Source organism: Octodon degus, unplaced genomic scaffold (assembly GCF_000260255.1).
Source record: "Octodon degus isolate 3935 unplaced genomic scaffold, OctDeg1.0 scaffold00007, whole genome shotgun sequence".
NCBI classification, from domain to species: Eukaryota; Metazoa; Chordata; class Mammalia; order Rodentia; family Octodontidae; genus Octodon; species Octodon degus.
The window spans coordinates 11,052,377-11,065,189 of record NW_004524583.1 but is presented as its reverse complement, the minus strand read 5'-3'; the positions used below and the strand labels follow the sequence as shown (position 1 = coordinate 11,065,189).

Sequence of the window (12,813 nt, the reverse complement as noted above, 5' to 3'; positions counted from 1 at the left end):
TTTTTAAATAAAAGAAGTGCTGAATGTGGTGGCCTGTAATTCTAGCACTCAGGAGGCTGAGGCAGAAGGATGGCAAGTTCAGTGCCAGCCTGGGCTATGTTACGAAACCCTGTCGAAGCGGGGAGAACAGGAAAGAGGGCAGGCAGCCCACAGCAGGTTGTGTATTCCTGAAATCATTCTAGTTTTCTTTTCATTTTTAGTGGGGAGAGTTATTTACTGCAGATGACTAGCTGACAAACACCTTGGGGATCTGTCTCTTCAGTAAGGCTTATAAAAATGAAAAACTCAGTACTTTTACTTTGATTTGGCACAAAACAGTGATTGGCAATCTCAACTCAGGAGCAACAATTCTTGTATCCAAAAGCCTGTCCTGTTTCGGTACGAGGGGACCAGTCCATGCAGTTGGATATTCTGCCACATTTGGAGCTGTCTAAAGCATGCTATTTCCTGCTCATTACAGTGCATGTGAATTTGTTGACCAAAGTGCAGGATTTTTATTTGACTTTAGTCAATTGCTGTGGCCATGAAGCTTGTGTAAACAGTGGAGGTGAAAGTAATATGTACTCCCTAGGTGAACGAGAATATAATTGTTTTTGTTAACATTTGGAAATATAAATTCATATTCTGATTCCCCTCCCCATAAACTATCCCTGTTAGTAACAGAGATCTGGCCTTATTTATAGTTCAAGTTCCAAAGCTGTTATGCATGAAACTCGAGCAGGTGGCTTCCCTACCCTGACTCTCCCACCCTCCACTCCTGCAGCACACAGAGAATCTAGACCTGAACTCTCAGGATTTCCAGTTTTCCCTGGATAAATCTTTTGTCCAAACCTTGGGGGAACAATAAGTAGAAAGTATTCAATGATTGCATGTGTGAAGATTGTAAACAAAGTTTGTGTTGGGCCCTAATCTTCACTGATGTAATTTTGGCTACAATGTCAGAAGGCCGATCAGCTGAAGTAACCAAAATCTTGCCTGAGAGAAAACAGATCTGCCACAATTAGCAACTAATGTGAGAGTCATCAGCCTCTCTCTCTGGTACCTCTACCATTCAAACTATAGATTGATTACATTTCCCTACTTGCAAACTAGCATCAGGCAGGAGATAGCTGCAATCTTCAGTGATGTTACTGCAGCGCTTCCCACTAGGCCTAAAGATTTCTTTTTCCCACTAAACATCTGGGCTCGTCCCAGCCAGTCTGGTTGTCTCTGCCAAACTCTGTTGGATCTCACTCATTTGTTCTGGGCCCCTGCCACTCCCGCCTTGTAGTTGAGAAAAGCATGACCTTAAATTTTGGTCTCAAAAGTTCCTTTGTAGGATTTATCTATTTCTTGCTTTGGAGGCTTTCACACACTAGAAATATTAGTTGCCATGGCAAAACCAGTACTTTTGTACTGTCTGAGAAGGATGTCCTTCAAGGCCTTCAATCCAGAAACCTCCTTATTACTACAAAGGTTCTTATTAGGACTCAGTCCTGCTGCCGGTTCGACCAAGAAAGTTCAAAGGGATAACATGATGAGTAGATAACATGATGCGTTTCTGCTCTTGCTTTTTTCCTGTGCTAATGAGGAGAAAATAAATGGGACTTTCCACTTTTAGTTCTTTCGATAAGAAAAAAGAATTTTGAACTTCGTATGCTACTTGGAATGGTTCTTTACTCAGTAAAATATGAGATAGGCTGCATATTCTTTAGCCATCCTAATAGAAGACTCCTGAAAGGCCACTTTGAGAAAGACAGGTTCACATTTGGTAGGCTCAGCGTGCTGCCTCCTAACAATGTGTTGTTTCGGATTTCTATAGCAAAGTGCAGGCCCGAATAGCCTTCTCTGCCTATCTCCAGCATGTGCAAACTCGCCTGATGAAAGACAGTGGAGGTCAGACGTTCAGTGCCAGTTGGGCTGCCAAAGAGGATGAACAGCTGGTGAGGCCTTTGACTTTTCCTTTTTCTCTCTTTCCTGTTTTCTATTTAAAGGCAGTACAGGGCCAGAGAGATAGCTCAGTGGCATAAGTCTTTGCTTAGCAAGCACGAGGTCCTGAGTTCAATCTGTGGTACCAAAAAAAAAAAAAAAAAGAAAAGAAAAAGTAATCTATTTCTGGTAAAAGAATTACTACATAGTACATTTTCTAGAATTCTGTTACTTTAATGTGATGCAAAAAAAAAAAATCCTTGGTTTGGAGCCATTTTTGTTACACCATGAAGAGAGGGTGTCAATTTATTTCACCCCGAAATGGCATGTGATTGCTCAGTCGATGCTGAACCCTGTGCAAAGCTTTCTGAAGAATGACAATTGGTAGCCCTTCCTTAAGTCACCTCACATTTTATTAACTCTCTAAGATCAAGGTCATCATCCCTCTTTCAAAGATGAAACAGAGATGGAGAGAAGCTAGTTCGGGTTTTCCACAGGTTATGTGTGGTAAGCCGGAACTTGAGCCCAGATGTCACAATTGGACCTGACTTGTTCTTCCTGTTTCTGCAATGCACACGTGTTTATTTCCTCTCCTGACAAGTCACAGTAGCTGTTTGAAGGTCAACTCCTTGTCATTGGCCCTTTCATAATATAACAAGCATTGTATTTCACAGTCCTCCAATTTAACATTTATTTTCTTTACTACAACTTCATAAAATTCTTACATTACTGGAATCAAACTTGTATGATCATTTTGACCATAATTAGTTGTTTATAGGAATGCTTTTTTATTTTGTATCAGAGTGACAGAAACCTTCAAGTGCTTCAGCACGGTCTGAGATTAGTAGAAGTTAAAGCCTTTACATAGTTTTGTTAACAGCAAGGATCTTCCACCCAAATGAGAGAGACCTCTACGTCTGAGAAAGCTGCACCTTCATGCCACTCAGTGGTAGCCCTACTCATTTTTCATGCCCAACATGTAAGAGGCAAGGCTCCATAAAAACATGTTGGTTATCCCAGAAAACAGCTTGTGAATTTAAAATAGGCGATGCAGTTCAGAGATAAAATTTTGTGTGTTGTGAATAATCCTTCAGCCATCACTGGAAAATGTTGGCTCTGCGCTTTCCAAGTGGAAAATTGAATCTGCCTTCTTGAGAGTCAGTTTGTCTGCTTCAATGTGAAAAAATTATGTTTTAATATAGCAACTTAAACCATTACAGTAAAGACAGCAGAGTAAAAACGAGGAAATCCAATGTTCTGCTTATGAGGCTGTTCCCTTTATGCTGGAGTACATTGGCTCCAAAGGACAATGAAACAAAATCAAATTAAAGGAGAAAAACCAGCTTAAAATACACTAACCACGGCAAGGGCCAGGGGTTTAGCTCAGTGACACAGCACTTGCCTGGGAAGTACAAGGTCCAGAGCTCAATTCCTGGTTAAAAAAAGAAAAGAAAAAAGAAAAAGAATAATGACTGCAAAATGCTAGCTTATAATTTATACAGGATTCCTGTAGTGCTCTTTATAGGAATATGTGGGATCGGGCCAGCCTGATAGCTCAGTGGACTAAAGCACCTGCTTAGGCAGAACGCAGAGGCCAGGGTTCGATCCCCAGCATGCCATGCTGACCCCGCCCTCAGGACGCACTGAGATGGCGGTTGAGACTGGGTGTGGTAGTGCGTGCCTGCAATCCCAGCACTTGGGAAGCTGAAAACAGGAGGCTCACTAGTAGTCTGATCTATATAGTGAGACCCAGTAGACCTGTAGACCCTGTCCTAAATGCAGAAAAATAGATTAATAAGAATATGTGGGATCACTGCTGCAGGATTTTAATACCAGTTCTTTGACTTCCTTCTTTAAGATGTAGCTAGAGAGCAAACCCTGACCCAGTAGACTTGCTTATGGGAAAGGTAAATATAGAATGCCCTTCCTGGTCCAGGTTGGAATTAGAGGTTCTTTATCTCAGAACATCAACAGAAGGTCTCTGGACCTGTCATTTGAACATAACTAAATTGTGTTTATGGAGCAACAATCTTTTTATTTTACTTAACCTTTGTGGTGCCAGGAATCAAACTTGGGACCTTGCACTTGCCAGGCAGGTACTTGTGCTGCTGAGCTATATCCCTGGCCCTTTTTTTTTTTTTTTTTTTGCGGAACCAGGGATTGAACTCAGGCCCTTGCGCTTGCCAGGGAAGCGTTTATTTCACTGAACCATCTCCCTGGCCCATAAGGATTTTTTTTTTTTCTCCTTCTCGAATGCCTTCAGGGCACTTTTGGCTGGCTGCACGGTTGTGGGGATCGAACTACAACCACCTGAGGCTGACAGCTTTGTGGATGCAGCCACTTACAGAACTGAGCTAGGGCCAGGCCCCCAAAATGGAAGACAAGGTGACTTTGTAACTTAGAAGAGACAGACACTCCCATATGGGCCACACCTCAAGACCAAGACAAAGAGGAAGCACAGCTACATACTTCCTTAGGGATGGGAAGTCAGGGATTGATTTTTTTTTTTTTTTTTTTTTGTAGAACCGGGGATTGAACTCAGGCCCTTGTGCTTGCCAGGCAAGTGCTTATTCCACTGAGCCATCCCCCTGGTCCCCTTGGCCCATCTTTTTAAGGCCCTTAGTCCTACAAAATTTCTGAGGCATTAGTGATGCTTATAAATAACTTGATGGTGTCTGTTCAGATTTCAGAATTGTTTCTTTTCATATAAATGAAATGTATTTTCTCTTCCTTAATGACTTACCATTAAATGCTGCCCTCCTTGCCAGTGCCTAACTGTTGAAAGTATCTTTATCCTTTGGAAGGGGAAAGGCCATGACTTTTGAAATATACTAAGACAAGCCTTTCTTTTCCATTATCATCAAGTTTGTTCTCTCTCTCTCTCTCTCTCTCTCTCTCTCTCTCTCTCTCTCTCTCTCTCCCCATCTCTCCCTCCCCCTCTCTCTGATTGATTGATTGATTGATTGATTGATTGATGGCTGTACTAGGGATTGAACACTTTGCAGTGAGCTATATCCCTGAGCCTTTTAAAAATTTTTATTTTACTATTGATACAGGGCCTTGCTAAATTGTTAAGTTGCCCAGGCTGAGCTCAAACTTTCAATCCTTTTGCCTGAGTCTTCTAGACTGCTGGGATTATAGGCAAGCACCAGTGCATCTGGCCTTATTGTCTTAACTTTTCAATCAGTAGTTTCTGCTGTTTACCTGTATTCATTATTGCCCATGAATTTGTGTTTTCCTTCTACTCTCTGCTACACATGTCCTCTTGTGATCATCCCCCGAATGGCCATTTCCAGGGCCTAGTTTTTGTTGGGGTACTTTCCCCCTCCAATTTGTCAGAAGCCTTTTGCATGAGTGGAATCCCTTCCTCCTTGGTTTCCATGGTATTGTTTTCTCCAGAGGATTTGTTTATATTTCTAGTATTTCTACCCATCTTTTTCCTGATTCTTCTCTCTACTATTTATAAGGCATGGTCAGGAGGACTGTGACCTCCTGGGACAGGCACTCACTCTGCCTCAGGTCGCACATCAGCAAGTGATCAGAGCTGCAGGTGGCCCAGGTGGAGTCAGAGGCAGTGGTGCAGAGTATCTGAACAGACGGATATTCTTGGGTTCTTTTTCTTCCTTCTTATCTTTGATGATTTCTTTGACTCTGAGACTTTTAGTTGCTAGCTGCTTTTAAATGCTCCATTCCCTAAATCACTGTAAATCATTCTCTTTTTAGAAGCCATACCTGCTGTTTGAGTGGTGGTAATACCATATGCATATGTAGCAAGGTAGTTTTATAACTATGACCATATTACAGTTACTTGCTTACATGTTTGATTTTAATTTTCAATTGCCATCTTTTAATTTTCTGATTGTCAGCTTTTGAGAGTAAGAGTCTTTTTGTTTTATCATTCTATATTCTTATACCTAACGTCTTTGCTCTGGGTTTTATAAAATAAGTACTACACCTCTCCCACATCTGCTGAATACCATAATAGTTTGTCTTCTGATGCTAAGCACAATCTGTGTTTTCTTTCCTTTATCCCTCTTTAAATTTTAGGAGCTGGTAGTTCGTTTCCTCAAAAGAGCATCAAGTAACCTCCAGCATTCACTGAGAATGGTGCTACCCAGTCGACGATTAGCTCTTCTAGAACGCAGAAGAATCCTCGCCCACCAACTAGGTGACTTTATCATTGTGTACAACAAAGTAAGTCATTCATCGGGTAGTCTGGTGTGTTGAATTGCACCACACTGTTGGAAACAGTGTAGATAGCTCTGCCCAGCTTTCTTTTTTTAGTGGCAGCATCTCTGGTGCATGTTGTTAGAGAGAATGGGACTTCATGCCTCAACCCACTGAGCTGTAAAACTGCTCATTACTTCTTTTTTTTAAAATTATTTATTTATTTTTATTTATTACATTTATTTATTGTGTGTGTGTGTGGCCAGCTCAGCCCACCAGGGGTGGGCTGGCTGGCATGTGGTGCTGGGGGATTGAACCGCGGTCCCTGTGCTTTGCCAAGCTTGTTTCAAGTAGGTGCTTTAGACCACTGAGCCATCTCTCCAGCCCCACTGCTCATTACTTCTGCAGGTCCAGTTACCATAGCTAACTTTTTTTTTTTTTTTTTTTTGAAACAAAGTCCTGCTACGTAGTGCAGGCTGGCCTTGAACTTACTGTGTAGCTGAGGGTGGTCGTAAACTCATAGCTCTCCTACCTCAGCCTCCCTCTAGCTCATAGTTAGCTCTTATCAAAAGACATAGTATTCCTTTTGAGCCCCTGGCCTACCTGCATCTCTATTGCTATATCTGTAGACAGTGGTGAGATTTAAGAGCAAATTTGAACTGTGAATTTATTATGGTGACATAATCTTTTTTCAGTGACTTAGACTTTCTTTTCTGAAACATTTTGTACAGAGGCATCATTTTACAATCAAGCCCAGGAAATACACTATTTATTAGAATTTTTGCAAAGTATCTTGAATCCAAGAGTCTCAGAGTACATTGAAAATATTATTTTGGGAGGTGAAAAGTATGCTTAGTTTGCAGTAGAAAAAGCTGAGGCCTGGAAATTTAAATGGCTTGCCCAAGTTGCATGGAGTGGTTAGTAGAGTGCCAGCACGTTAAGCCCATACCCATGATTTACTCCAGGTCTGTTGAGAATTCTGTTATATCTTACATAAGTAAGAATTTATTCTGTTTGGAAGCTGGTGAGAAAGAATCTTTCACTATTTTTTCTTCTTCTGAATGCAACAAAATACTGTGTGAATCTTACATGATCACGGTTACTAAGCTACTCACTGTAAAAAGCTCTTTTCTCAAGGCCAAGGAGATAGCTCAGTAGAATAAGTGCTTGCCTGGCGAGTGCAAGGGCCTGAGTTCAATACCAGTTCTGCAAAAAAAAAAAAAAAAAAAAAAGTTATTTAAAAAAATGCTCTTTTTCTCAAGGGGCTGTGTAAGTGGAAAGTAAAGCATGATAAAAATTTACATTTAATCTGCAACTGTTACTTGGGAATTTCAGAACATCTTACCAGATTATGATTAGAAGTAATATAAAGTTTACAGGTGGTGAAAGTACATGGATAAATTAAATGACTTAACAACAAGGACCACTTAATGCTAGAGTAGTAAAAACAAATTATGAAGTGTGCATTTATCAGGAGTCAGTTTCATCTTGTTTTCCTCTGGGGTTGGGCTTTGGATAGGAAACAGAACAAATGGCTGAAAAGAGATCCAAGAAGAAACTTGAAGAGGAAGAAGAAGATGGGGTGAATGCAAAAAACTTTCAGAAGTTCATCAGACAAGCAAGGTACAAAAGACACTGTAGATCAGTAGAAACCATCTGACTCTTATCTTCCATGCTGCTCATTAAATACCCAGCTTCCCCTTGTTTCCAGCACATGGCTATGAATGAAATCACTCTCAAAAAGAAAAGAGTTTCAAAGGCTTGGCCTTTCCCTATCTCAGCCATTCCTGTTACTGTTGTCATGGCTTCAGTTATCAAAACACTGCTGCTGGGTGTCTGGGCTGTAGCTCTAGACAGCCTTCAAAGCCTACCCCACTCAAAGGACTGAAAGAGCCTGGAAATTTAAAGTTAGAAGCTTCTTAGTATGTACTGGATCTAAATTTATTTCTGACTTACTGATCCTGTGGAGATGACCAGATTTTGCCTACATTGAGTGGGCTGAGGGATTGGCAGTCTCTCAACACTGAGGGTTACGCCTCATTTATATAAAATAGAACAAGTTCTTCATACTTAGGGTTAATGTTTAGGAATTAGAAATCTCAGCATTCAGGTCCCTATCTTGATACAAATGGCAGAGTCGTTTTGTCCATTGACGTTGTATTCTCAGAGGAAAAAGATCAAAGGCACTTAATTTAAAATTTTGTAAGACTTTATACCAGAGGACCTTTTCAAATTAAAAGGTTATATAAACCTTCTTTTAAAAAACGGATAAATCAGGGGCTGAGGAGATAGCTCTGTAGAATAAGCACTTGGCAAGTGCAATATTCTGAGTTTAATCCCCAGTTCTGCCAAAAAAATAAAATAAAATAAAATAAAAGGATAAATCAACTGTAAACCCCATTAGATAGGTTTTAGTAAGCAAATTCACAGTAGGAAAAAAAAATCAATTTTCTGTTATTTGTGACTTTAAATAAGGTGGTATCTATTAGTTAATATGGTGTGATAATTTTTCAATACCTGTTCAGACTTTGCTATAGCCTCAGCACCATGTTCTTGAACATATAGCAAGTAAGTACATCATTTTATAGAATTTCCATAATTGTATAATGATATTTTGTTGACATTCTTGGGTCTTGATAAAGCATATATGGAAACAGAGCAAGAAACAATTTCTCAATTGGCATTATGAAATTAGCTTTTCATTTTCTTTTAAAAACAAAAGTAGATTATGTCCAGAAAATAGCTGTAATTTCTGATTCCTTCTAGAGATTATCAAAAAGCCATTAAAAAAAAAAAAACTTGAAAAGTGATGTTTATCTACCTAGCAGGCTTAACTGGATACTAAAAATTGATCCTGTATATGCTAAACTATTAACTAAGTTCTTCATACTTAGGGTTAATGATTTAGAGATAAAGATTAGAGATAAGATTTAGAGATAAAATTCATCAGATTGCATTAGCTGTTGATTGTGAATATAGTATTGATTGCTGAGAAATATTTGGTAGTATCAGTTCTTGGAGTAAGTAACAGCAAGGACAGGGATACCTTCATCAGGGCTGGCAAATTCAGATGGCTAGGCAGGAAGCCGTAAATGACAAACTGGACAGAGGATAAGACAGAGGTGTAGAGCAGCCTGTGTTTTGACCAGCTAAATCCTTTGCCTTTAGTGTTCTGATAAGACCCAAATAAAACATAGTGCCAGGCAGAGGCAGCTGCCCCTTTTGCAGCTTCAGCGTTAGATCTGTAGTAGTTACTTGAAATTCTTACCTTGTGTCACTTAGCTGCGTCGGAAACTTTGAGGTCAGTCTGAAACTCGTAGAGGGGGTTCCGTAGGCTTGCATTAGTGTATGTGCTGAGGACGTGTGTAGGCTCTTGATAATCCTGTCTGCATGCTGCCCTTATGCCACCCTTATCTGGAGGTCATCTATTTGGAACATGGCCAAGTTTCAAGAAAAAGAAAGAAAACAGGCCATAAAGAAGCAGATGCAGATGTAACAGAATCCATGCAAAGTGGTCTCGGAGACCATCTACTCTAGTCTCCTAAATGAGTCACAAACTCTGCTGTGGTCACATTGGTCTCTTATTTCTGACACAGGCAATGAAAATGACAAGCGACTTCTTTAGTACTTCAGTTGTCTAGAACTACGGTAGGTAAGAAAACTGGAAGAGATCAGATAAATAATTCAAACACTGTGGGCTATACCTGGTCTTTTTCACATATTTTTGTAGTAAGTATAAAATTTTTAACTGGCTATCCTACAGAAACTGGTCACTATTCAGGTTCGGCTATAGTCTATAGTCTCGTGGCTCCACCAAAAGTATGGCTGTTCAGAACTTTCTGTAGGTGACTTCTGAGCACTTGAGATGTGTCTTTGACTCAGGAAAATAATCTCCCATTTTATTTAATGTTACTGTTTCAATTTGAATAGTCTCATGTGTCTGATGACTCTCACACAGCAGCCCAGATCTAGAGGGTTCCCCATGAGATTCATGAAAGCTTATCTTGCTTTACCCTTGCTAGCCTGCTTTCATTCCTATTTTTTTTTATAGCAGTCTATTAATGAAGAGTGCCTCTCAGTTTTTCATTTTCCCACTTACTGTGTTTCTATAATAAAACCTAGTGGAAGATTTTCCAGAACAGCTCACCATAGTTTTTCTTTTCATTTCAGTGAAGCTGAACTGGAGGAAGTACTGACTTTTTATACTCAAAAAAACAAATCTGCGAGTGTCTTCTTGGGGACTCACTCTAGAAGTTCCAAGCACAGCCATACCTTTTCTGACAATGGGGCTAAAGGTGGTAAGTATGCTGGTCAATTAGTAAAACATAACAAGTGGAAAAAAAAAAAAAATCAGAACTCCAGAAAAGCAAAGAATAATATGCTTGCTGAGCTGAGCATGGTGGTGCACACCTATAATTCCAGCTCTCAGGAGGCTGAGGCAGGAGGATTGCTTTGAGTTTGAGGCCAGCCTGCCCTACATAGTGAAATCCTGTCTCAAAACATGAATAATATGCTGGCTGAGCATTGGTAGTCTCCAAGGTGTGTTATTGTTGTTGTTATTATTATTATTTTTAATGTATTTAGTACAAGGTCTACAAGATCTCACTACACAGATCAGACTCATAGCAATCCTCCTGTTTTTAGCCTCCCACACACTGGGATTACAGGCAGACATGCCCAGTCTCAATTGCCATCTCAGCAGGCCCCCGGGATGGGGCTGGCATGGCACACCAGGGATCAAACCCCAGTCCCTGCGCCGGCCTGAGCAAGTGCTTTAGTCCCCTGAGCTGTCTGGCCAGCCTAGGATAGTACTTTTTGCCCTAAAAACAGAAGAGGATGGGCATGATCTTTCTTCCATGACAGAGCTATTCAGGAAAGACTATTATTAGTAGCTACTAGTTAGTGAACATTTATTTTACTATCTACTGGACACAATCTTATCTTATACTTCCAAAAATATAGTAGGCAGTATTTTAAAACTTCTTTGCAGATGAGAAAATGAGCCAAAAGAACCTAGTAGCTTACACAAGGTCACTCTTGCACAAGGAAACAACCTTCATCCCTGGTCTGCCTGATTCAAAATTTGTGCTTGTAATGTCTACTCTTGTGCCTCTTCTAGTGACTATTTCTCACTCTTGTCATGCATGACCTCTCAAGAACTGTGACATTTGGAGTGGAAGGGTTCTTTGTTAGGCAGAACTGTTCTGTTCCTGGTGAGGTGTCTAGTACACCAAGCGCCCAGTGCCATGGCTTCCTGCAGGGCACTGGGATACCAGAATGTTCCCACATATTTATGAAGCTCTCACGTTAGGGAACGTCATGGTCAGAGATTTTGGAATTGGATGTGAATAATGTAGGATTCATTTAAATCCTAAAAAAAGGTAAGATATGGGTGGTAACAGTATACTGATTTGTATGTTTTAAATACTAAAAAGATGGAAACTTCTCTGCTAAAAACACTCATAGTGTATGTAGAAATAACCAGGCTACTGTAATCTAATATGGAAATAGGGGAACAGTCATTTGAAATGTGGAATGAATTTTCCCTAAGAAACAGTGTTAATTTTTGTTTATTTATATTTTGTCTTGTTTTATTTCTCAGTGTTGGGAATTGAACCACAGGCCTCACACGTTAGACAAGCATTCCACCATTGAGCTATGCTCCCAGCCCTCTGTTTCAGAAACAGAGTTGGTTCATAGGCTAATCAATAAAAGCCTGTTTAACGCAGTGTATAATTGAATTACTCTGTTACTAGAAGGCTTTTTAAGCCTAGCACTATTCTTGGAGCTTTCCTCATTATGTTAGTCATTCCAGCTATACATTTTTACCAAGTATCTGTTTTAATTGCTAGTGATTTTTTTTTTTTTTTTTTTTTTGGTGGCTCAGGCTGCCTGAACAGCAGGGCTAACTGGGAATCGAACCATGGTATCCTGCTCCTGACTGCCTTTGCATGAGCAGGCACTTAAACAATTGAGAAATAAAACAAGACAAAATTCAAATAAACAAAAAATTAACACTGTTTCTTAGGGAAAATTCATTCCACATTTCAAATGACCGTTCCCCTATTTCTATATTAGATTACAGTAGCCTGGTTATTTCTACACACATTATGACAGTGTTTTTAGCAGAGAAGTTTTCATCTTTTAATTTAGTATTTAAAACATACAAAATCAGTGTGCTATTACCACCCACTTGCTAAGGGCAGGCCCCCCAGTTGCTAGTGACAGAGCGATGAGGACATCATAGTCCTTGACTTCATAGAGTTTGTTATCCAAGGAATGGAGTTGGGTGAGTATGTTAGTTACTTGTCTTGTTGCTAGGACAAAAAAAGCCAACACTGAAAGGGAGAACGTTTTATATAGGTTACAGTTTGTGCAGTTTCAGTCCATAATGGACTGGCCCCAAAGCAGGGTAGTTTGGCAGAGAGGTATCACAGAGAAGAAACAGTTCACAAAGTTAGAAGACAGCCAAAGCAAGCGATGGCAGGAGGATACAAGCCTCTTTATGTCCCTTATATTGTGTTCATTCTACCAGGATTAGGGGGTTGCCAAGTCCGTGAGTAGACTGATCCAGCAATCACCCTCCCCAACATTGTACCTCGAATCAGTGTACATTCTAGATTCAGGTACCACCAAAAAAGCCCTATCTGAAACTGCACGAGGGCTGGGGAGATGGCTCAGTAGAATAAGTGCTTCTCTGGCAAGTGCAAGGGCCTGAGTTCAATCCCTGGTTCCGCC

General features: G+C 40.2%; 1 protein-coding gene across 9 annotated transcripts in view; it reads left to right on the top strand.

The window, feature by feature from the left end:
- The window catches only part of Ttll5 (tubulin tyrosine ligase like 5), a 316,364-nt gene that overhangs the window by 151,409 nt on the left and 152,142 nt on the right, over positions 1–12,813 (top strand). For all 9 annotated transcript variants that reach the window (XM_023702383.1, XM_023702377.1, XM_023702375.1 and 6 more), the window contains 4 exons: positions 1,802–1,922; positions 5,956–6,102; positions 7,595–7,698; positions 10,246–10,373. In XM_023702383.1, coding sequence (XP_023558151.1) covers positions 1,802–1,922; positions 5,956–6,102; positions 7,595–7,698; positions 10,246–10,373 — 500 coding nt within the window. The remainder of the gene's footprint in view (positions 1–1,801; positions 1,923–5,955; positions 6,103–7,594; positions 7,699–10,245; positions 10,374–12,813) is intronic.